This window comes from Rhipicephalus sanguineus, chromosome 3 (assembly GCF_013339695.2).
Source record: "Rhipicephalus sanguineus isolate Rsan-2018 chromosome 3, BIME_Rsan_1.4, whole genome shotgun sequence".
NCBI lineage: Eukaryota > Metazoa > Arthropoda > Arachnida > Ixodida > Ixodidae > Rhipicephalus > Rhipicephalus sanguineus.
The window spans coordinates 114,608,514-114,634,365 of record NC_051178.1 but is presented as its reverse complement, the minus strand read 5'-3'; the positions used below and the strand labels follow the sequence as shown (position 1 = coordinate 114,634,365).

Genomic DNA, 25,852 nt, shown 5'->3' with positions numbered 1-25,852 from the left:
GTCCCCGGACGGTGCTTGAAGCGGCGACAGGTTGATATGTGTCAAGGAGGCATGGACGCCATCCTTGAACTGTGCTTGGTGCGGCAGCAGGTATGCAGGATCCATGGCCGGCCGAGGATACGTGGATGGCGTTCCTGGGGTGGCGGGTCGGCAACGCCGAAGACGCTGTAGCACAGGTGGCTTATGCCTTAAGGCTTCGTTTATGACGACTGCGCCATTGTAATGCAGAGAAACAAGAGACAACGCCCATTCGGTGGGCCGGCTGTTCTGATGATGTGATGATGATGATTATGATGATGATGATGATGATGATGTCCTCGTCTTTATGGCGCTCACCCACAAAGGGGGATGGGCCAAGAATCGGGCGGCAGGATGCTTGAAGTAATCACTAATTATACTAAACAAATCTTTAAATTTAGGTTAAAGAATGTAATTGTTGAAGGAGCAAGCGAACAGACTATCGTTTCGGTAGCTTCTAAGATAAATAATAACAGATTTCGAATCAAGATTATGGACAGAGATAAATAGACTAACACGGTAATCTTTTTGTTTCATTGATGTAATCGAACACAGCAGAGCAGACATCCCTGTGGCTATACCCTAACAAAGTGCCGCCAAATGATAAAATTTCTGGAACATTCATTGCTAATCCTAACTTCTTAAATGTCGCTACAAGGTACCTTTTTCTCTGATTAGAGTAGCGGCGACAAAATAAAAAGAAATGATCTATTGTTTCAATTTCATTGCAAAACATGCATAACGAGGACGCCTTGAGGCCAGCTTTATGTAGGTAATAATTCAATTGCGGAATCCTACATCTTAATCTGGTGTATGACACTTCTAATTGGCGAGATAAACACCATTGTTTATTCCAGCCATATCTTAGATGTGCGAAGTCTTTAAATTTATCCAATGAGAATTTGCCTATTTCGCTGTGCAAACAAGCACTTCTGAATCTCAATGCTGTCGCGTAAGCCGTATCTGGTAAAATTCTTGGAAGAATTCTTGGAAGGTACTCGCTGTTCTTATTCTCTCCGACTGCGTTCTCCTCTTCTCCCCGCTAGCCTTGCTCGCGCCAGTGCCCGAGCGCCGCTGTTGCTTCCTTACAATATATATATATATATATATATCTATATATATATATATATATATATATATATATATATATATATATATATATATATATATATATATAGGGGGATTGGCCACACTGTCGATTCATTATGCTCGTCTTCTTCTTTCGCTTTTTGAAAAAAGCACCCTTTTTTCTTGGCTAGTCCCCTGTAGTGGGTAAGCGCCATGGTCCAAGAAGCACGCGAGTACCTTCCAAGAACAGGCTTAGCAGACTAGCGCGCTTAGCGAAGTTATGATCGTCCTGACTGTTTGTCGGCGCGCTTTGCGCAGTGTGGTCCGCTTAGCTTTCGTCAGCGACCGTTTGAGACGCCGTCGAGACGCCTTGGACAGTGGGGTCAAGTCTTCAGCAGGATTACCAAGGAGGCGGACAACTTTAATGATGGTCGCTCTGATCGCTTACGCGGCAACGTTTGCCTTATTGGCGCTTGCTCTCCTGCTTCATAGACGGCATGGACTTGCCATCTACCTCCCGGTGTTCAACTTCACCACCACAGACGCCAACGTATTCAATGACTCCTCGCTCGACCAGGATGTACCAGGTGGTTGCGATGAAAAGGAAGTGAGCCGCGTGGCTCGCCTACTGGTCAGCAGCTTGAACACGACAGCGGATCCCTGCAAGGACTTCCACTCGTACGTCTGCAGCGGATTCAGGCGAATCGTACGCACATCTTTGCTCGACGATATGGAAACGCAGGTGACCACTTCCATCTCTCGATTCTTTCACCGCATAGCGAGTGGCGTCAAGAAGCCCCTGCCAGAGGCATTAACAAAGGCGGTGGAATTTTACGCGAGTTGCGTGAAGCCCGTTCACACGAACGGACGGACTCACGCCTTGGCATCTTTCTTCAAGGAGCAGGACTTTTCATTTAACACCAAGATCGACGGCTTCTTGGAGACGACACTCGAGCTTCAGTTGAGGCTGGGTCTCGAGATTTTCTTCGCGCTTGTGGTGGACCCCTATCCGCGATTCCAGGAAACTTCTCGTTACGTCTACCTCGGCTCCAGCCGTCTTTTCGAAGAATGGAAGCGGGCGAGGAACGTACTGTTCATGAGCGGCTCGTACACCAGCTACGCGAGCGCGGTGATCTTGGCCACGGGATTTGACGAGAACGCCGCCTTCGACCTCGCTCGCAGAGTCTGGTACATTGAGTCGAAACTCATGACCCGCTCAATCAAGCCAAAAAAGATTCTCGCCAAGAAAAAGCTCGAGTCCAAATGGAAGGAACTGCTTCACCGTTACTCCCGGGGAGCCTTAATGGGAACGTACAAACTTAGCTTGCGGTCCAAGCCATCCGCGTTCTTCCACCAAATGATGTTCAAGGCTAACGACGCGGAACAATCAGTGTACATCACCTGGGAAGTGGCGCGACACCTGGCCAGCGTGAGCGGCTACGTTGAAACTGGAAGCATTCCCGATCGGCAGGTTTACTGCTTTGACATGACGTACGTATTCTACGGTCCTGCGATTTCCGCTGCTGTCCTGTTCCCATCCGTCAACAACAGCAGGCTAGATCAAGTCCGAAGAATGGTCAGAACATTGGCGAGTGAAGTCTACGGGAGCATTGAGGACTCGGATTGGGTGCTACCCGAGACAAAGGCCAAATTGGCCAGGAAGCTTCGGCTTGTCACATGGAAGCTCGGCTACGATCTAAATCTCCAGAGCTGGCGCGGCCTTAATGATTACTACCGAAGATACCCGATCGCATCGGGCATATTCCTGACAGACTACGTAAAAACGAATGAAGCACACGGAATAAAGTTCTTTGAACTTAAGCGTCAGCGCCGAGAAGTGGACTTCAGCTTCAGAAGCGACATCGTAGGTGCATTCTACGAGGGCCCCAACGTCCTCGTAATCCCTGCCGCTTCCATGCTGAGCCCGCTGTTCAACTACGGTGCCTCGCCGGCGATCAATTACGGCCTCCTGGGCAGCGTTATCATGCAGAACTTAATGCGCGCTTTCGGCCACATTAATATGCTGACCGACGGTTCTGGCTCCCCGATCGCCTGGATCCCCGAGGAGCGGGCAGATTTCGAGGACCGGTACCAGTGCGACCGCATGTCGGAAGTCCGGGACAGTGACGTTGATCCACCGGCCGGCGTGTCAGTCGGCGCGCAGGCGTTCTTCCGGGCCTACAAGAGGGCATCCGCTGCTCGGGGCAATCGCAGCTGCGCGTTGCCTGGTCTCGAGAGGCTCTCCAGCGACCAAGTGTTCTTCGTGAGCCGCTGCCTGCTCCGCTGCCACGATGTGCCGGGCACCACGGACGGCGTCCACTTAGAGGACCACACTTGCAACCTTATGGCGAAGCACTCAGCCGAGTTCGCCAACGCCTTCAATTGCCCGATGGACCACAGCAACACCTTGTGTGACGTGTGGTAGTGCCTGTGTGAAAGCAAAGATCTAATGTATATAAAGGAACTATTTTACTCATCGTGTATTGGCTATTACGTGCGTTTTTAACATCAGGCCAAAAATCCCAACCACGCGTACTACAAGACCCAGGGGCTAACCCAGGTGACCACTTTGGGCTGGGGGTGGGGGGTTGTTTTTTTAATTCGGTTGGGGGGGGGGGGAGGTTGCGCCACACGACTGTAGCCAAATAGTCACGATTCGTTCTCAGTTAAATCGCTTAGTGCCGCTTTCATCATCTTGCAAACAACGATTTGACCAGTTTGAAAATTTATTGACACCAGTTGGCATGGTCAAAATTTGTAATAACACTAAAAACTAAAATAATTTTGTACGGGAGTCTGAATAATGTCGGCTATAAAGGCACTTCAGCCTTTAGCCCCGGCTTCCTCCTTTCCTATGCCGAACATTTTTTGTTTGAGCCAAGCATTGCGAGGTGGACCAATGTCCTTATCCACTTTGAGTAACTCTGTCCGTGTTTTGGGGTGAGAAATTAAAACAAGTTAAACCATCTCCCCCTAAAAGGAACCATGTGGGGATGCGAAGCAGCGCATGGGTCGACTTCCGTTCCGTTCATCACGGGCACCTTGCCCGATGTTAAAGGGACTCTAAAGAGCAAAACGATTTTTCTCGCATTAGTAAAGTAGTCTTCCACGATACCAAAAACACCACGCTTTCTGCGCGAAGACGCTTAATAAGCGAAAAAACGCGCAAAAAGAAAATACAGGTGGCGACGCCACCTTGGAATTCCCGCACCATTTGCCGTGACATCACATAGTTTTGACGGCGCCTGCTTGGGCCTACGTAGTTCCTAATCGGTTAAATCGAAGTACATTGTCCTCTGAGGGGGCCAGAGACTTCACATAACGAGTTTGTGGAAATTTCGTCGAGCCAGTGGCGCCAAAATACGTTAAATGCTCTTTGAAGTCTTTTACAACACGAATTACAAAGTTCGGCGCGAAATTTAAAAATGAAACTTTGAACTTGGTTTTCTCCTCTAATAATAAACCTATGGTGGTAAAATAAACTACACAAGAGTTCTCCGAGCACACTTTATCTAAACCAATTCATTGTTTCTTTTTAGTGTTCCTTTAACGCGTCCTTGCAAGTGGAGCACACCATGAATTCACTGTAATCGCTGTTACTGTTACTCGTCCCGAACTCTTGTTGGAGCACGCCATGCGGATTCATCGCGCGTCTGCAGAATCTCGTTCCCGATGCCATCACGTGATTGCTGAGAGAGTGTAATGGGAGAGGCCACAGCGTCTTACCCAGCCCCTTACACAGGCCGGAACGCGCTAGCGCGTGCCAGCACAGATGGTTTTGCCTGCGTTACGCCAAGCTAGGACAGCATACGTCAGTCCGGGCCCCTAACGTGCTCTGCACGTTCATCATCAAGGCGGTCGAAGAACAAAAGGAAGAAGACTTCTCCTTGGCGCGAGCGCGCGCTCAGTATGTTACAGATGGCTATGCTAGGTGGTAGAAAGCCGAAGGTCGCCAAGGGTGGACACAGCCCCGAGCAAAAGCTGCTTCGCATCTAAAAAACTAATTCCTGCAAGAAGCTCTTTTTGAGACAGGACGCAGCGCACACCACTGAGATATTTATATTTGGTTTACTGCATACATGTCTCGTCCTTTTACGTGTCGCGCCTTTTACGTGTACCTAAAACGCTAAATGGCGTCTGCACCATCAGGTGAGTGCCCATCTTTTAGGGGCGGAGAACTTAGGGTCTCGGTGTGTCGGCATGCATCGTGCATCGTCGTCTGCTGTCCATTTGCTTGAGCGCAAGAGAGGGCGCCACCGCCTCAGCGCTCGCCGTGTGGCGAGAGAGCGAACTGCGCGCGTTGACTATGTCACCGCTCTTTTTGCGATGAACTACCAGCTCGCAAGGAACGAGAACGCGTCCTCGCCCGCTAGAGACTATACGCCGACGCAGGCAGCGTCTGCTAGCGAGTTTCTTGATTGAAAAAAAGATGGTTGATCCCTCCGTCATAGGAATCGGAATAACACGAAAGTAAAGCGTGGTCACGAATGGTTACTGTACATTGATATAAGAGAGTTTGCACAATGTATATTGATGACTGGCAGCTGTAGCACCGTTTAACGTGGATGCACCCAGTTTGATGATTGGTGGTACATCTCCATCCCGACGACTAACGTCCATGTTAAATGATTACACAAAACCTTGTGGTAGTTGTAGTAGTTAACGGTGAAAGCGTAATCAGAGAACGAAGTGTGATAGCCAAAAGAGCGTCGCACATGGACGCAGAACTTGGTCGCCATCCCGCGGCATGTTAAAATGTGATTGAACACCACGGCCGGACTAGAGGGAAACGCAAAGCGCGTCGTGTCGGCCCCCTGCCGCGATTTTTCTCGGGGCAAGCGCGTGAGCGGGGAACGCGGTGTAACAGCCAGGTGAGGCAAGCGCGCGTCGCAGAGCTATTTTTGGTTTGGATTAGCGTGATGCTGTGAGCGAGGCCGACGCTTTTACGACGCTTGGGTAAGATCGCCACCTCGCGGCGTGTTAAGGCATTGGCAAAATTGAACTTCTGTTGAAAACGCGCCGAGTAGGACGGACGTGTAACGCTAAGGTGGCTGTCCGATGCTATGAAAGGTCATTCCGGTTTCCCCACCGCCGTGTCGGACGTCGCATTGCGTTGCAGAAAACTCGGCGGGTATGTGCCCCGGCCAGAAAGCGGGTCAAGCAGCTCCTCGCATAGCATAGCCATGCATAGTCGAAAGGGTGCTAAGGGTGAGTAGGAAGGAAATGAGGAAAGGGGAGAGGGTAAGACATGGCATAGCCTTGTATGGTTAGTTTATGCGCCACAGAGAGGGGATATGTGCCAAGCAGCTCCTAGCCTAGCATAGCCATGAATAGTAAGGGGGTGGGAAAGGGAAGTAAGGAGAAGTGATGTGAGGGTGAAGAGGAAGGAAAGGAGGAAGAGGCTAAAGCATGGCACAGCCCTGTAAAGTATAGCAAGAGGTGGGTAAGGAATGTTAGGGTGAGGAGGTGTTTAAAATAACAGAGAGCTGAGCTAGTTTGTAAGTATTCATGTCAAAGAGACAGGGCGTGCAAACATGGACACAAGAGAGAAGTCAAGACACCACAAACGCCGTGGTGGTGTCTTGATGTCTGCGGTGCCCTGACTTCTCTCTTGTGTCCGTGTCTGCACGCCCTGTCTCTTTAACATGAGGAGGTGTGATGCGAGGGTGAAGGAAAGAAGAGGGAGATGGTAAAGTATAGCATAGCCTTGTAAAGTATTGGCCTCGAGGAGTTACGGAGTCGCCCTCTATCGGACGCGCCTCGATTGCGTGCTATGTAGGATACCGCCGGCGCGCTCCCCATAGGTTTTTCTGTCGGCGCTCTACAAAAACACCTCGCGGAAGCCCTCCAGGGCATTTCTGTAAGTAATTTCGAAAGTAACTGTGTTCTTTACTGTCAAAATAATCATCTTCGACGAACTGAAAGCACAAGACAGTCTACAGTCGCTGTCTCTTTGCAGAAAACCGAGCACCCGCTTCACGCGGTCACCGCGTTGGAGACCCCTGAACCGGCCTCTTGCGTGAAAGGTAGTCACTCACTGAGTGCAAACTATGTGAAATATCTCGTTAGAGTAGACTGCCTGTTTAACCAACGGAGCATAACAGAAAGAAGTCGGCGTCCCGCGTCGGCGGCGTCAACACGAGTGATGCAAAGAATAATCGTCACGTGATGGTGTCACCGTATGACGTCATCATGACGTCACAGATTGCCAAAATATGTAGCGTCATTATGACGTCAAATGATGATGTGTTCACACGTCATGGTCGCTTTGCATTGCCTCCGTAATCGGTCACGGAGGCCGTGCAAAACCGCGTTAGGTGCAGAACGCTTTTGGAGGGGTCCGCGGGAGAATCAGTGCATCGACTGACAAGAAGAAGATGGCTTTCGCCTTCTAGTCATCTTTAACGAATGCATAAGGAACCCTGTGCGTTTTTTAATTCAACGTATCTAAACAATTACTTGCGCATCTGCAGCCGATTTTGTGGATGCTGAGCACGGGGCCGACGATCAAGATCGAGATCGCACGGGAGGGCTCTGAGATGGCATCGCACGTGGTAAAAGGTAGCGTTTTTACCATCCTGCGGCAGATAAGCATCATTTGCCGGCGGGAAGCGCGCGCGAGCCATCTTCTCAGTGCGCGCTGTCTGCTACTCACCGAACATCGCAGGCCCGACGCAGTAACGAAAGTCTTCGTCACGGAAGTGCTTGTTGCACACAAGACTCGTAGCCGATGGCTATACTTGCCGGTTCTTAGCTTTACAACTGTCACAAACGAGCGCGTTATAAAGCGCGCGCGCGGCCGCTTTCAAACAGCAGCGGGAGAAAACGGCGCGAACCGCTCGCCCAAAAAGCGCGAACGACGAAAAAACAAGCATCAAAAGGCGCCGACGCCTTTTGGACAAGCCTGACCGAAACTTTGTAAACAGTGTAGTCTATGTATGTATGTGTGGTTATCAGTGTATATATCATTATCATCACCCTGGAGCACCTGGAGTAGCATGTCAGGCGAATAGCCAGGCAAACATCTCCAGCTTTTCATTAAAACATTTCTCTCTCTCTCTCACCCAATCGAGCCAGACGCAGACAACGCGATCAAACGCCCGGCAAAGCCTAGATGTTTCTAGAGGGAGGGGGTGACGCATCGCCGATGACGCCGCCGCGATTCGAACCTACTAGAAAGCTCTCGCCCTTTCTATAGCCTTGGCTGTACTGCACGCCGAAGAATCCTTCCGACGCTTCTAGAAACCGGGGGAGAAAGGATAAAAGCGTGCAAACGACGACCAGACAGTCAGTGAAGGAGTGAGTGAGCGAGTCAGTCGGCTCGGATATGGTGAAGTAAGCTGAGTGTGGCTCCGTTATCCAAAGAAGACGTGTTTATGATGGTGTGCGGTCCGTCGATCGTCAAACTGGAAGAATTGGATGACGACGCCGTGTGAGCCGTGACAAGTTAGACGACGGTTGAGCTACGACGATCAACGCTGGAGCTGGCGTGAGTGTTTCCTAGAAGAGAAGCATTCGATTACCGTCCAAGAATTGTGGACTAGATACGCCGTTGTACGTTCGGGACTTTAACTGTCCTTGAATAGTTGTAATGCATGCGATTGCATTTGTAGCGTGTGATCTGTTTGTTTAGTTCCCGTTGGGTAAACACCATTTGAGTTATATTGTGGAGCTGTAACTGGTACCAGCCGAGTGTGCATGTGATTGTGATATTTGTATTGCCTTAACTGAGAATATATTTCGTTTTCGTTTGTGTTATCGACTCTCGGCTGTGACTCGGTCTTTGGACCACAACCGGCGTTCGCCGGCGCACCAAAGGACCAACTCTAAATTGTCCGCGCTCTCGTGGTGCGTTTTCGGAGGGCCGTGACGCCAGCCCTTAGAATCCGCCCGGCGATTGCCATCCCGATTAACGGGATCACTGAACGGGATCAGTGACAACAACCCATGCTTCACGCAGTTTCTTGTCCCACAGTTACCGGTGCAGGCTGACACTGGGCTCCGTTGCGTAAGCGCGGCACTGCGGCACCGAGCGGTAGAGCCCCATGTTCGTCGCCTTTGAAGGCAGCCACTCTATTACAATGGTTTCAGTTGAGTAGAAAATGAGAGAAAACTTCCGAATTTGAACAGACCGCAGCGCATGTGGGACTTGAAACTCGTTTTCAAAGCACGCGGCGGTGCGCCACAAGCAGCCGACGCGGCCGCTGAGACCACGTGATCATGCCTAGCACGTCACGCCGACGGTGGCGCCGGTGTTTCCAGTGGTGGGCCTCGAGGCCAATAGCATAGCAAGGGGGTTACCCGCATGGTCTAGTTGTTATGGTCTCGACTGCTGACCCGAAGGTCGCGGGATCGAATTCCGGCCGCGTTTTCGAAGGAGGTGAATATGCTTGAGGCCCGCACATTAAAGGGACCCTGAAACGGTTATGACGATTTTGTACGAACACATTGAGCCGGTAGAGCAAGTCCTAAGGATCATTTACAGACCGATTTAAGCTCTGTGCGTAAACTGTGTAATTTATTACAATGCTTTGAAGCTGCGAATCGCCACCGATCACAGCGGCTCAGCCAAACGCGTTTTCAAACCGCCTACTTCCAGTGCGCGTCGTATTGGAAGCGCGACGTCACGCAGGCGGCTGATCTGATTGGATATGTCCAGTACACGTCACTGAACCTCCTGTGGGCAGCGAGCGTCGTCTGCCTGTGTTACAACGCACTCCGTGTTGACGTGAGCTGAGCGACAGTGTTTATCTCGAGGTTTCTTTTCTTGGACATAATTAATTTCCCTAGCCGTGTTGTGTACCCCATATCTAGCAATTTCTAGCAATTGGTGACTTGTAAAGCTGCGACATCGTGCAATGTTCACCCCTGAAGACACAACCACATTGCCCGAGTTTACGCTTATCGGTGATCGTTCTCGAATTATTTTTGTTTGTTCGCATGCTTTTGCAGATTTTCGCCGTACAGGAGAATAAAATAAGATCTGCTGGTAGTGTGGCGGCACCTGTCGGAGCAGATATCAACCACTCCGCGAGCTTCGTGTTTGTTGGGCCTCCGAGATTGCGTGCAACCCGTCGGCGCACAATATCATGACAATATCTGAGGCCATGACTGGGCGAAGCTCAAACCGTCGAGTGCGCTCATGAGAGCGCTGCGATCGCCGGCGATGTCAGGGTGTATGTGAGCTGAGGGTGCAAGGCAGTGGTGAGGAGGAGGGTATAGATACAAATTCAGTAGCGGCCTTGGTAGACAGTGCGTCGCTTAATTTCTGGTGCGAATGATTTGGGGATGCCCCTGCCTAAACGCTGACAAAACTTCAAAAAACCGTTTCAGGGTCCCTTTAAAGAACCCCAGGTGGTCGAAATTTCCGAAGCCACTACGGCGTCCCTCGTAATCATGTCGTGGTTTTGGTACGGTAAATCTCAACAATTATCTATTAAAGCAAGGGAGTGGGAAAGAAAAGTGTGGCTGAGGAGAATTGATTTCCAGGTGAGGAGGAGAGAAAGGAGGAGGGGAAAGCCACCAGCTCCGCTGTTTCCTGTCTTCGCACCACTAGCTGTAGTCTCGAGCTGTCCCATCTTTTTTTTTCATTTTGCATGCGTTGTGTGTGTGTATATATATATATATATATATATATATATATATATATATATATAGATATATATATATATATATATCTATACACATATATATATATATATATATATATATATATATATATATATATATATATACTATATAATATATATATTATATATAATAAACCCACACAGGACTATACATAAAGGGTGGTGGAACCCCCCCCCCCTTCCCCAAAAAAGTTTCTGGCTACGCTCCTGGCGTCTTCACCTCCCCGATGCGGCGTCACACGTGCTGGCGTCGAACATGTGACGCCGCCGATAACTCCTTACCCAAGTTTACCGAGGTTACCCAAATACCGGTGCGAGTGCCACTCCCAGAATCAAAAGTCTTGCATTAGGGTCGCTTAGGGAATATTTGCACGGAATGTTCCCTCAGACGTCCGCCCTAATTAAGTCATCGGGATATGTATGTATGTCCAGTGGATCTCGGAACATCCAGCGCTAAGCATCCACGGATGCACTGCGGATTATTTGTGGTCCAATGGGTGGTAAATATATCTAACAAGCTCGATCACCGTACTGAAATGTAGCAGAAGACAGTGGTACCAACTATAGCACTGCACGGGCCGTAATTCTCGGCCCGGGCCCGGCCCAGGCCCCGAACTCGTTCAAGTTTACCCGCCCGAACCCGGCCCGGTGACTCAAAGTGAGACGCGGGTCCGGCCCGAACCCGAGAAAAAATTTCGCCTACCCGGCCCGGCCCGGCCCGACCACAGATCAGGCCCGACTGAGGCCCGACCCAGTAATCTAGGTGGTGTTGCCCGAACATGGAATAGACAGCAAGGTGTTTTAAGTGGCAAATATCTACGCTCTGTTGGCGTATGTTTCGCTAACAATTATAATTTAACATACGGTAATTTCTTGTATAAAGGGGCTCACGGTGCTAACAGTTGAGCGGACATATTGGATACAATGATTGTTTGTTCGGCAGTGGTATACCGTACCCATTTTTCTTGCAAATACACTGGGGATCATGAAGGCCGTTTCGTAGCAGACATTGTAGCAACGAAAGTGATTTGCAGCACGAGTTCAGTTTCGATAGGGAGCGCAATAACAACAAAGGATGGATTGATTGGATGGATAACCTTTATTATGGTCAATCGGAACGCGCTCTAGCACGTTGCGGGCCGCTCCGACATCGGAACTCAAAGACCAAGTCTCTCTGCTGCGTCGCAGGCCCGTTGGACTGCCCATATAGCTGTTCTAGCGCGGAGCTGGTAAAAGCAGCTTCCCATTTGGACGGCGTGATGACTTCGCCGCCACGTAACACGGAGTACCGCCAGAGTATGTGTTCTAGATTGGCTTTTTCATTGCACTCTATAGCCTATTGAAATTTATAGCATGCTGTAACCACACAGCCAATCGTGCACCCTTCTCGGTATGTAGCACCTGTTTTCACCATTGTAACACCTTGCCACAGCAAGAGAATTAACAGAGGGAAAAAACAAATTTGTGACCGTTGTTGTAAATACACTAATCTAGGTAAAGGTATGGAACCGCGTGCACAACGTGTATGCGTATAAGCAGCCGAAAGGAAGAAAACAACTATTTGTCATAGCATTATTTTCATATAACACACCACTGCTAGTAGTATACAGTTTCTTATGGCATAGTTTATAGTTTACTTCTTCACATGTTATTGTGCGAAAAATCAAAGTATCAAGATATTCCTGCTTTAAGCACGCCATGTGATGTTGCATCACATATCCTGTCGTGCTAAAGCTTCTTGCACTGCTCGCGCTGGCCGCACGGGCGCACCACATCTGCTTTCCAATTGCGAAGGTGTCGGCAGTCGTTGTTCTTAACTTCCACCACTGGAGCAAATCTAGGATGTCTTTGTGGACCTCTGCGGAATGACCATAGCTGTCCAGCTCATCCCTTCACTTCTCTCGTTTCCGAACGTCGTGCCACTCTTCAATGTCATCTATAAACCTCCTCTTTGAGGGCTTCTCCTTGAAATTTTCAGAAGTGTATGTTATGCACTGTTTGTACCGTGGTCGTTTTTTTTTTTCATATTATAATGGCTTATGCCTTCCCAGCGATGCTGTACCAGTAGAAGGTGGCCATTGGACTACGCGGTTAGGACTGGCAGTAGGTGGACGAAGCGATTTCGATATATATATTCGGGGTTCGTTCGAGTTTGGTAATAAAGGCGCGACTGAGCTTCTCGAAGCTTACTCATTGGATGCATATGGTTCAAGGTAAGGGGACATCACCCGGCACAAAATCTGTCATTGTCCTTTTTCAAGCCAGATATTTCGTCAAGCGAATATACTCCACCCCACGCATTGTTTAATGAACCTATTCTGTTCCTGCACATTCCAACGCTGTTGCGGCAGTATCATGTAGCTCTCGCACTATATAGCGCACTATATAAGGCCTCAAACACGCGGCTCGCGGACCTCTCGCTAGCGGCCCGCCGCCCGCTCAGGACTGTCCTCATCCCATTTCTTTCTTTATAAGAATGCTCTTGAAATACACAGGCATCACAGATCGAATGGATATTTTTCGTGCGGCCACCGCGGCCACCGCGTGTTGATACATAACTGCGAAACAAGAGCTATATTTCAGAATCGGCGTCCAGATTTCAGTCATTATGGGTGATACGAAATGACTGGTTCCCCAGACGTGAAAGAGAGACGTCCGTTTAATGGCAATACTAAGGGCGAACTGATGCGCCGGCCACGTGCACGTGCACTCGATGCCCCTCGGTTTCCTCTTCTTCGATAGAGTCTGGCACGCTCCAAGTTGCTCCGTTCTGAGCTATTTTGCAACAATGGGTATCGATATGTTATTGAGCTCCTGCCGCCAAATCCCCTTCAGAAATGATCCCGTATATGAGATATGGGAAAGGTCTGCTGTGAAATGACGGTAGTTTTAAAACATGTTCCCCCCTCCCACGCTGCTACCTTCAACGTTTATAGATTATCTATAAACGTTGGCTACCTTCGTCACTGCCCTAGCCCTTGCGGGCATAAGTACGTAGGAAACTCTATGCTTGCGGGAGTAAATTTTCGTGAATGCGGCCCGTTAGCTGAGGTAAAGTGAGCTAGAAGAGGGTAGTGGGCTTGCTGGGGTCCCCTGCTTGACGCCGGGTATGTCACATGTGTGGTGGCGCCACCAGCGACTTAAATGTAGGGCACTGCCTGACGGAGGCGTTTGTGCGCAACTGATGTCATGCTTTTTTGTGCGCTGTTATCATATGCACTGGACGGAAATGTACGCGAATTTTGGCAGTGTAAACGGTGATGCTGATGTCGCTGAGACAATAAAAAATAAAGAAAGAAAACTAGCGCGAGCTAGGTGCGTTGGCCTACATGCGCGCGTAAGGCATGGTAACCATCTAGAACACTGTAGCATGGTGTATGCAGCTCTGCTGTTAGCTAGTTATCTGATGTTAAATGAAACACACGGAAGACCGTTAGTACTCGTGCGAGTAAAGCTGCAGAAAACATTCTTTTCTGAAACTCTGTCGCCGTAACTCGCGCGAACGCGTGATTAAACTGCATGAAAGGGATGCTGCGCAAATTTGAGATGCAATAAATTGCTCTTACGAGTGATAAGCAGTGATGGCGAACTTTGCAAAGCTTACGCGTTTTGCGGCTACCAATTGTAAACTGGATTCTTTGCATTTCTTGGGCACTACTTTCGTCACGCACGCCTTTTACGAGCGTGTGAAATTACTGCCGATGCTGACCTTGACACACACTCGGGAGTTTACCACGAGCTCTTAATGTTATACATTTCACAGCATTTAAAAACTTGGAGCTGCTCATTCTTTCTGCAGATCTCCAGTACCTTGGCTCTGTAATTTGGCCATTTCTGTACTGAATATTCCTATGCAAACACTGTAAAAATCCACAGATAAGAAAAACAGGAAGCCACTCTCCTCAGGTACTGGGTACAAGTACATGAACATTTATTCATCATATATTGGGCACAGTTGCTTGCTTGAACAGTATCGCCAATGGCACGAGAACGTACCTTTTTCTCGCCTTGAACGCTTCCCGATTGCTTTCTCTTTCGGGTCGGTCTTTCTCGTGGTGTCTTCTTTGTCAAATACGACGCCAAGTTAGGCAGGATTGTAGGCACAGCGTCCTCTCGTAGGCAAGGTTTTCCACGCGGTGTGCGTACTTCGTTCCCTTCAATTATATATGCACGTAGTACCGTAGCACATACTTCGGCTCAAAATGAAGTTGACACACGGCAGATGTGTCGTCCAGTGCTTTGTCCGCTCGATGCAAATTCCTTTCCCAGGGCTTCCTCATTGCTTCCTCAGGGCTGCATCCTTCGGAACGCCTAACAAAGACGCGTCGTGCTGCCCTTAACGTGGACGTAACCTGTCCGACAGCCTGGCACAAAACAGTGGTTTTGCCGCCGCGGAAGCATTTTAACCTCGTGAGACGGTCACTGCTTGTCAGGCCACATCGCTGTTCACAGAAGGACCTAGCAGATTGAGGATGCAAAGCGCGAAGAGTTCTCAAAAAAACAAAACTCGCACACACCGACCGCCATTCCAAACAGCCAGCAACTGCCCCAGCGCCAACGCTCTCTACATTTGGTGCGACGGTGGCGCCGCGCCGCGGAGGCGCGCCGAAGCACGTTTTTGTGACATTGGCGGCGTCACCGCAATGCATAGCGCCGGCCGGCGAGTGAGCCCACTACCCTATTCTAGCTCACTTTAGCTGAGGTGAGTTTGAGACCCCTAATATGGCGGAACAAGACGAAAGCTCAGACATTAATAATGTGGCCACAAAAAGCAGGTTGTGCATGTCCATCTCGCGCCACATGACCACTGGGAGCCGTCACAGAGTCACAGAAAAAGAATGTGCCTTTATAGGGATTCTATGTATGAAGACTCCGTGCAGTACTTTAGTTTTAGAGGGGGGCTTTCAACAACGTTTCCCGCTTTGTAGCTCTGTGATTGCTCTTGCGATGACATCTCATAGGTATAATTTTATTATATTACATTTATTACTGCGATTACAGAGTAACATTTGGGATATAAAATAACGAAAGCAAATAAAGCACAGAATAGCGAGATGTTACATATAAGCGGCTGGTCTATTTACTTTAAGGTCGCCCGTTTCAGATAAATCAAGTAGCTAATATGCAAGAAGAAAAAAATTACAGCATATCCACGGGTGAATGATGAAGATCTTGGGCGAATTAAGCTCCTGAAGCAATCATGGTTACACCGTGAAATACTCGGTGGTTTCGCCCAGCAGTAATCAAAGCGATACGCCGCTTTGATTATTTTTTTTTATTTTTTATTTTTCATTATTCTTTATTTTTATTTTTTATTTTTTATTTCATTTTTTTCTATCTCTATGGGACAGCGCCATCTAGTATATCATCACCCAACTGCTGTTTGCATGCATCTCTATGGGACAGCGCCATCTATTGAATGATATGGGAGACGTGACGGCGGGGGCACGCCGGATGGAGCGACGACCGGCCAGGTGATGGAGCTCCGATCCTAATAGCAGTTCAGTACTTATCCCTCATAAAACTTCTCCGAAGAGCTTACCCCACATAGAAAAAGCGTTTTTTTTCGAGATAAAATGTGGGACTTATATGTATGCACTGCGTATGCGGAACAAGGCACATTAAAAAGAAAAACAATTTTTCTGTTGTCAGTAAATTACTCTTTTACCACTCCAAAAGCACCACGCTAGCCGCGACAAGACTCTTGGTAAGAGAGAAAACTCGCAGGAAAATGCAAGTAACGACGCCAACTTGAAATTCACGCACCAAACGCCGCGACATCATAGATTCTGACGGCATCTACTGGGCCCTACGTAGCTTATAGTGGGTAAAAATGAAGTACATTGACCTCTGAGGGGCCTTACAGACTTGACATACCAAGTTTCGGGAAATTTCGTTGAACCAAGGTCCCCAAGATACGACGAATAGTTTAAAATCCATGACGTCATGTGCGGAGATTTCAGCGCGAAATTTCAAAATGGAACATTGACCTTCATTTTCTCCTTTATTAATAGACTCATTGATGGTGAAATTAATGACGTTCGGATTCTCAGTGTACACTCTATCGGTCTAAACCGATTCAGTGTTTCACTTTAGTGACCCTTTAGGAACGGAGCAATGTCCAAGCCCGGCCCGACCCGAACCCGCCACCTCAAACCCGGGCCCGACCCTAAGCCCGGAGCTTCAGGCCCGAGCCCGGCCCGGGCCCGCCGTGAAAGCTACTTTACCCGGCCCGGCCCGGCCCACGGGCCGGACCGGGCCCGGGTTTTTGGGTAGGCCCGAGCCCATGCAGTGCTCTAGGTGCTCTAGTACCAACGGCCATGGAGGAAGGAAAAACTAAGGAGAGGCCCTATCGTATCCCAATGCATTGCGAAAAGTGTGGCGGAAGTGACGTCAGATTTATGGGGCAAACAAGCCGATATGGGGCAAACAAAACAGCAGACGCCCCGCGGCGTGCTCTCCGCGGTGGTTCGCTTCTGTTCGAATTTGTAGTCCCGGCGTAAACTTAGCGCGTATTGTGCGGTTCGCACGCAGTAAAATGTTGCAAGCAGACGTTTACCAGGCTGTTCGTGCGCGGCAGGCCCGAGCGTTGCGTGCTGAAGTTCTTCGAGGAGCGTTTTTGTGCAACAGTACAGAAATTACCGGTACGTGCCGTAATCAAAAACATTCTGCCCCTGCCTCATCGTATTCGAACTCACCTAGCAGTGACTTACGCGTTCTGCTGAGCGTTAGGCCTTTCTTTTCCTTTCTTGTAGCCCGATTTCCAGATCTATTGCCCGATCAGTGGTTCTTTGTTCTTGTATATTGAGTGAGCGCAGTAGCTATTCGGCGCAACGCCAACCTATAGTTGACGTAACTTCACGTCGAAAAGAAGACACCGCCGTATTGTATACGCGATCGTGCACATAAAGTTTGTAATTCCAGTGCGCACACAACACAAGCACGCAGCGAGCGCACACCGCACGATACATACATCACGTAGTCCGATAACAACAAAAGTTTATTGCGCTTTCGTTTGAACGACACAGCCTCTAAAACGTACGATGTCTTCAGCGCATGGTATGTACGGCGCGTCAGACGCCAAAAACAAAAGTTCACATCAGTTCTGAGTTGACAGAATGAGCAACAAGCAACCTAGCGCACATTCGAGAGCTCCGCATGCAAATACCATGCCTTAGTGATGAGTAATGAAACGAACGTATACGAACACATGAAAAGTGACACTGCTCGCAGTATACACGCGATTTGCACAGGGTATACGCAACAGCTGGGCATTGCGTAGCTTTCCTAAAGAACACACACAAAGAGCAGCATGCGTGAATCGACTACACCGCTAGCACGGCGAAAAACAAACAAACAAAAAAAAAGGCTGCAAAGTTTCGCGATGCGCGCATGCGCTTGCGAACGTCGCAACGGAAGTCGCGAAAAGTTTCGCTGCGCCTTCGCTAGGAGGCGATGCGGGTGTTTGCGATGTGGCGGCTTCACGAGTGTGACGTCAGGGCCTCTCCTTAGTATTCCTTCCTCCATGCCAACGGCAACCAACGGCTCTTGGAATATCGCTGCCGACACCAGCGCTCTAGGCTAACAAAACCTACAAAAGTAAATCCGGTTCAATGTTTTAAAATAGAAAGTTTATGAAAATCTTAGAACTTTCTGAACGCACCGGCAAATCACTAACGTTATCGTTTAGGGTAATTTTAGTTTTCATAACGCATGACATAACCATTTCCGAAAGCTGGAACGTCAACACTGGAAGGGACAGTAAAAAAATGGCGCATACTATCGCGTTGTTTATGAGTAGTTTTCGCCGGTATGCGTGAGTTGTCTATTATATGGCGTTTAGCGCGTGTAACAAAACAGCAATGATCGAATTACACAGTGAGAAAGTGAGAGGCCGCGTGTAAATACATCCCGCGTTTCACAATGCCACACCGCGACAGCGATTCGGACACGGCTAGCTCTTCCAGGCGGAAGCGTAAAAAGAGAACGCATGCGAGATCTGGGTAAGTTTATATTCCATCAGCCTTGCACTGGTGCATTAAGTCCTGGTATAGCGTAGTTCATTTAAGCGTCACCGCTTTTGGCGAGTGCCTTCGATGCAGGTCGTCCATTACGCGGGGAAACCCGCTCGCATTTGAAGCCGCCATACGTTGAGCGTCGCGCTGTAACAGAGCTTGTTTCACTCGTTGCTACCGTAGTTCATCGTCCTCGGGCAATTCGTCGGATCGCTATCGTCGCAAGAGGAGGAGTGGACACAGCTCGCACGACAAATCCAGGCGGCGAAGGTCCAGATCCAACTCTTCGTCCCGGTACTCCTCAAGCAAGGGGTCTTCGTCTAGGAGGCGTCGTTCGGGCTCCAGGCACCGACGATCCCGCTCTTGGTCTCCAGGACCACGGAGGCGGTCCAGGTTAGTATAGTGGCGCTCTTCCGTTACCTTTAACACAAGCCTTGCCGCGTCTTCGATCGCTGACTTCGTTCCTTGATCTTTCAAGCATGTTAACGTCTCTGGAAAGGCACTTCATTTACAATCGCTTCAATGGCACTGAAAATCGCATGCGCCGAAAAGGTTCCGAGTAAGTTCAGCTACCGCCAAAATAATTTCAAGGCGATTGAAGAAGCACTCATTGCACTCGAATTTTAATTGATAAATCCCGTGCTGCAGCAAGTGGTAGTGGTGTTAATGATGTGGTGCCACTGTTTATGTAAACTAAGGCTATATTGCCATGTTGCGGCTTGTTTAGCTTTTGCAGACCTGGCACCAAAAAACAGATAAACAGGACGGCTAAACTTATTTTATTTTATTTTTTATTTATTTATTCAAGTACCCTAAGGGCCCGCTAGGGGCATTACATAGGGGGGGGGGAACATAAACAGAACACAATTTTTACAGATAATGAATAACTGCAGGTTAATACAATGCTATAGTACACAAATTCGTAGAACGTAGTAACAAGGCAAGAGTAACATCAGATAAAGCATAATTATTAATGAAAGTCACCGGGTTCCAAATAGGTTAGCAATGCTGAATTAAACAAAGAAGGCTCAGCTATTGTAGCAATCCTTGAAGGTAAGTCATTCCATTCCTTTATTGATAAAGTTAAAGGCGAATTTTTGAATTTTTCCGTACGGGCGAAGATAGGGTTGACTTTGAAAGCATGATCGGTGCGATTAGAAGTATGAGGTGGCGGTAAAATATGCGTTCGGGCAAATGATGTGTTAGAGTGATAAAGGGTATGGAAAAATGATAATCTGGAAAATTGCCTGCGCACAGCAAACGGCGGCATATTCAGCTCTGCTTTCAAAGATGAAACGCTTTGAAATCGTGAGTATGATGATAAGATGAATCGAGCTGCTTTATTCTGGACGGCTTCCAGTAGATTAGTAAGGGTGATCTGGTGGGGATGCCAAATGATTGACGCGTATGCTAGCAGATATGCTCTCCCAATTGATTATCTTTTTGAGGACTCAACAGCACTTAGAGATGCAAAAAGAAACGATACTAGTAACCTATTTCATATATATCCATATATATATATATATATATATATATATGTGTGTATGTTTGTGTGTACCTAGATATATTGTCTTAGGCGTAGTGTGAAAAGAGAAACACAGGGACACAACTTGTGAAGTACACTGGCAATATTAAGTTAAGGAGGCAATCACGAGGGCACCCAGACGTAGGCAGCTACATAGATAGATAGACAGATAAATACGTAGATAGAACCGCTCAAAGTGCCTTGGATTTGTTAATCTTTTCGGCACAATAACCACCTTTTGCTTCATTTTTTTTTCTCTTGAAGCACACAAGCCCATCGCGTCAGATTTTATACGGCACGTTTCTAAAGCTTTCAACATAGTGACAGAGACAATGCCACTTCGTTTAGGCTTCACTGTTACGGGTTACGTCTGTTTTTATCCGGCTGCCATCGTCTTTAAGGCGCGCTACAACGATGGAACCTGAGATTTTTTTACAGAATGAAGGTATTTCCGGCTCCTATTAAGTTGATAGCTTAGGACTACACGTTGTATAAGTAGCTAATACCAAGGAATCCAGAAATTAAGAGCTGTACTCAGTCAGCACAGAGCACTGTGTCGCTGAAGTTGGTGGTCACCTAGAGTGACCACCTGTGCATGAAGGGGTCTTAGAAGGCTGGTAATATATTATTTTTTATTGGTGCTTGGAAGAGAAGTTTTACGAAATCCTTTAATGAGCCTTCAAGATTGAGATAGATGTGTGGTAAATACAATGTCTCCGTGCTCCTGCGGGGAAAAAAAGCACTGTTTTGCAGCCTTCCACCGAAACTGACTGGTGGACCCTTACTGCATGGTGGTCACCTCAGGTGACCACCTCATATCTTTTGAACTGAAGATGCCAAATTTTTTTCTTTTTTTGCTTGTGAGAAAATCATTTTCGCAAAAAGAATTCACCGTTTTTTTGCATGGAACTCTGTTTCCTGCCAAAAATGCAGTTCTGTGCATGGAAGAGTTAAGAAATGTTTCACATTTAATATTTCATCTTTGATGATATGTTTTCACATATTGGCAACTCTTGCTAGCTTTTTTAAAGGATTTACTTACTTTTTTTACTTTGTTCACTTCCAATGTTTGACGATACTGCAAGTTTTAAAGAAGGCGTGACAGCAACAGTGTCTAAGAGAGTAAATTTCAACTAAATTTGTGTTCTCGCCTTGGAGACCTCTTGCTCGACTTTATGAAAGAAAATGTCAGAATTGCCCTTTGTTGAGTTTTGTAAGGAGGATGTCGCCTTTATACACGCCTAAATTTACACTTACTTTCTCCTCATCATCACATTAGCGACAGTATCGGTGTGATTTCATGTAAAAGTTTATGTAAAAGGCTGTTGAAGGACACAAACAAGAGATAGGTTGCGATGCAACTTTGAAGTTCTTTTACTAGCTCATGTCCACATTGGTTACGGTGCTCGGCTACTGACCCAAAGGTTGTGGGTTCGGTCCCGGCCACAGTGTTCACATTTTGATGGAGGTGAAATGCTAGAGGCTCGTGTATTGTGTCATGTCGCTGTACGTTAAAGAACACCAGATGGTCATAATTTCCTGAGCCCTCCACTACAGTGTGCCTCATGATCATATCGCGGTTTGGGACATAAGACCCCTTATTATTATTATTATTATTATTATTATTATTATTATTATTATTATTATTATTATTATTATTATTATTATTATTATTGTTGTTGTTGTGTTGTGTTGTTGTTGTTGTTGTCGTCGTTGTATTAGCTCACAGTGACATCATAGATTTTTGTGGGGTCTGATTGTGCCACAATATTGATTTAACATTATGAGTTTACTGCATTGTATTCAAAAGGAGCCACAAAGTAAACGTGGTAAGCTTCGAGAAGTTGATTGTGCCACGGTGACCTTGCTAAGCGAATAAACTTCGAAATCTTTGAATGATGCCAACCTGATGCACTGGTACGAGGTTTAGCGTAAAATACAGATTATAGAAGCTTGAATGAAACTTTTGGTTCCAACTGTGAACTTAATGAGAGTAGACTTGTCAAAGAGCTTAATGGAAACTTGATGTTCCTCTTAGTGCCTCATTATGCTTAGTTAGCTTTTGCATGCATTTAAATCTGTTGCAGTTGTTTGCATCGACTTTACATTTCACCTGCAGCAATTAAAGTGCAACACCCATTTATTCTCATTACATGGCCATGTGGCCTATATGATGACAAGATGCAAACACAATTTTTTTGAGTAGTGCTTTTGTTTCTCCACGTTAATATTCTCCCTAGGCACATAAATTGCGGCTTCCCACCGTGGTGGAATGATGGCTAAGCAACTGCGTTGCTAAGCACAAGGGCATGGGTTCAGCTTTCGGCTACAGTGGCCACATTTCGGTGGTGGTGAAATGCAATAAGACCTGTGTACTTAGATTTAGGTGCACGTTAAAGAGGTGCAGCACTGTGGAAGCTGTGCAACAAGTTTGGTCAGCAAGGCATATAACTCTGTACATCTCGTGGTCGGCTTTCGAGGCTGTAAATGCCTGTGCAAGCTGTGCACGAGCCTGCTCGTGTGGCGTCGTGACCGGCTGCAAATAAAATACCAGAAAATGAAAATGAAATGCTAAGTGATATGGAGCAACATATTGATAGCCATATAACGGAGTCTGTTTGTTTCTAAGGCCACAAAACATTTTGAATGTATTACTGAATCTAAAAAGGAAATCACATGGCAAGAGCATTAAACTGTTTGTTGGTGCAAACGCACTTACTGCGAGAAGCCCTGCTACCATCTACAGTGTTGCACCTGATGTAAGAACTGGTTGTATAGGTGATAAAAAATTATCAGTGTCTACAAGCACTATGAATGGCTCGTAATCGCATTGCAGTTCCTGCACGTACAGTCCCTGAATTGGTGTACACTTTATGCCGATAATGGCCTTTCAGAACTCCGAAGCATCGATCGCGGAGGTCTCGCAGCAGCTCGAGCTCACGGATCGCTCGCGGGCAAGCAGTGACTCACCGAGGAGAAGCAGGAGAACATCGGCGTCAAATTCCCCAAAGGAGTATTGAAGTTTTAGCAGGCAAAACTGGCATGAAATACAGACTTTTGGGTAAATGAAACAAGAGCAACCACTCACTCTGTCTTCATGTTTTGATGTCCTTGTTCAGCTTTTGCACCATTTGCATAAGAGGATTCACCACCTATTACAGTCAGTCATATTGCACTGTTCATTACCGCTGTTGAACTTAGGAGCTGGTGTCTTCCGCACAACAAAGCTCAGGACACACGGCATTCTGCCACTGAACACGAGGTTGCTGGTTTGATCCCAGTCGTGGCAGCTGCGTATTGACAGCAACAAACTGCAAAAACTCGTGTGACCTAAGAAGACTAAGAAATTTTTGTCAAAATGGGAATGCGCCATGGCTTAACATGGTGCCAAATGTAAAATATGTCCTACTGCTTTCACGCAGATAGTGAAGGAGGACATATTAGGTTCCATGGGTTCGAAACAGCGCAAAAAATACGGTAGGCGCTGATAGTCTGTCTGTTTCTTATTGTGTCCTCGTATTTCTCGCTCTGTTTCGAACCCATGAAGCCTTATCAACAAGCTCAGACCCATGCCCTTTTAAATATTAGATTCAACAGATTGGTAATAATGCAAAAATAACTATGATGGTTAAAAACATTGTGCTGTTTTACTAGTACGAGACTTGTTGTGAGGGATATAGATACCCTTGACAAGCTGCCAGAAGCCGAAATATGCATCTGGCTTCTTTACCATTCCCTCACGCTTTTCTCTATGTAACGGTACCCGTTCATGCTTGCGTCTACTATGTCCACCCCTCTCCCTCCATCTCTCTCTTTGTTTCTCACTCCACTGCTCACGCATACAGTGTCTTGGTGCCTACATGCATCCCTTTTTGTTCCATGTTTATCTACTCAGGAGAGTGCGGAAACCAGAGAACCCCTTGCCATCGAGGAGTGGGGTGAGTACTGTGCACATTGATGCTTTTAAGCCTTTGGTGACTCTTGGTGACACTGCACTACTACTTCACTTTTTGCTTCCAGAATGAAACTGACAAGCTCAAGCAAAAGATTCAACAGGTGATCAAAGCCGCAGGTGTGCCCTTCATGTCATGTTCTCATGTGCCATAATCTGTAGAAGCCACAAGTATTTGGAGGGACGGGGACTAGGGGATGGTGCCACTGAATAATTTTGTCAACGACCAGTGGTGACTTTATTGCGAGAGTAACTATACAGACACTCTTAACGAGTTTTTGTCGTCGCCATCGTGTTCCATATAAAGTCCAATCTGATAGTATCGCCCGTTGCATCGTATGTTCTATGCGCGATACAAGCTCGTGAACGCTGGCAACAAACGTGGCTGAAGCAGAGATGAAACGAGCCGGCCATTTCTATTGCACAGAGGGTGTGTGCAATAGCATAGCCTGACGTGCGAACCCTGCCATCGATGGCTCCTCAAGCAGAGAGAAAACGCCCTGCCTGTCTTTCATCGAGCGAAGGAGCATGAAGAACGGGGGGGGGGGGCTGCGTTGCTTGAGCAGTAACTGCAATCTTTGATCAAAAGGGTGTAGTTGCACGTTCCATCTCGACAGACGTCGGTAGACGGCTCGTATACACTTGTACGTTTTGTGCTCTCACCGCTTACTTCACGTTGGGACGTCAGCACGAAAATCGTTTCACTCCCTGGAGCTGCTGTATTCCCTTACACGAGCGTTTTGTAAAGTTATGCGAGATCGAATCTGAGCGAGTTAGCTGCTGGCCTTGCTTCGTATAACCTCACCATTTGTTGCTATCATTGCGTTGCCCTTGCGGCAAAATTGTGATTTTTATTTACCCTAATCTATTGTCATTATGTAAGCGAGAGAGATCAAAACAGCCCCTGAACATTGCTCACACCTTTCAGCACAGTTTGAGTGCTGCACTTGGGTTTTGCTGTTGCCTTTCTACTGCTTTGTACTTGGCAAATGCCTGCAGAGAAAATTAATAATTAACGCATGATCTATTTGCTGCAGCAAGTTTTATGGAGCTGTATTTTGATTTGTACACATCATTGTCATGTCAGTCTGTGGAATATGTAATGAAAGACAATTGAAAGATTGCTTTTGAAATAAAAGGCTTAGGGCAATTGCAGAGAGTGCACAGCAGCATGCATAATACAAAAACAGTGTCAGCAGCTTTTAAACTGCATTTCATTCAGCCATTTCTTATGTAACAGGTCTCCTTGGTAAGCAAAAAAATAACAAAAGACTACGACTTGCACATTTAGAGCATAAACTCTGCTTATGCAGCTTGGCAGCATTATGAAAAGACATGAGTTTATTAGTGAAGTCGTCTGCATTCTTTTTGCATGTTTAACCTAACTGCCCCTCTGTCCTGTGAATTGTCTCCCTAATTGTTTCTGCTCCTCATGCATGGGCAGTCACTGTCAAAGCATATAAACGATTGCTGAATGCATGCTTAACTGGAAGTCACTCAGATGAGTTGTAGGGCCTCTTTATTATGTGTTGTCTTACTTTTCTGCTTACGCTTGTAATGAGCTCTGATCTTGTCGAATTTTAGAGAAAAAATCAAAAACCCTGAGAGCCCGACTTCACATCTGAATGACTGTACTCTTGACTGG

General features: G+C 47.3%; 2 protein-coding genes across 2 annotated transcripts; both read left to right on the top strand.

Moving 5' to 3' along the window:
- The first annotated feature begins 1,513 nt into the window (after positions 1 to 1,513).
- LOC119385781 (uncharacterized) lies at positions 1,514 to 3,511 on the top strand. Its single transcript, XM_037653167.1, has one exon. It carries the CDS (start codon positions 1,514 to 1,516, stop codon positions 3,509 to 3,511), a length of 1,998 nt encoding a protein of 665 aa, XP_037509095.1.
- A 14,951-nt stretch (positions 3,512 to 18,462) lies between these two features.
- On the top strand, positions 18,463 to 24,327 carry LOC125757645 (serine/Arginine-related protein 53-like). Its single transcript, XM_049413328.1, has 5 exons — positions 18,463 to 18,718; positions 18,914 to 19,123; positions 23,150 to 23,268; positions 24,154 to 24,193; positions 24,276 to 24,327. Exons 1-5 carry the CDS (start codon positions 18,639 to 18,641, stop codon positions 24,313 to 24,315), a joined length of 489 nt encoding a protein of 162 aa, XP_049269285.1. The 5' UTR covers positions 18,463 to 18,638; the 3' UTR covers positions 24,316 to 24,327.
- Positions 24,328 to 25,852: the final 1,525 nt, after the last annotated feature.

Coding starts and splice junctions, on each gene's coding strand:
- LOC119385781 (XM_037653167.1), top strand. CDS start 1,514: ATGGTCGCTCTGATCGCTTACGCGGCAACGTTTGCCTTATTGGCGCTT.
- LOC125757645 (XM_049413328.1), top strand. CDS start 18,639: ATGCCACACCGCGACAGCGATTCGGACACGGCTAGCTCTTCCAGGCGG. Junction 18,719..18,913: donor AGAACGCATGCGAGATCTGG/GTAAGTTTATAT, acceptor TTGCTACCGTAG/TTCATCGTCCTCGGGCAATT. Junction 24,194..24,275: donor CCTTGCCATCGAGGAGTGGG/GTGAGTACTGTG, acceptor TTTTGCTTCCAG/AATGAAACTGACAAGCTCAA.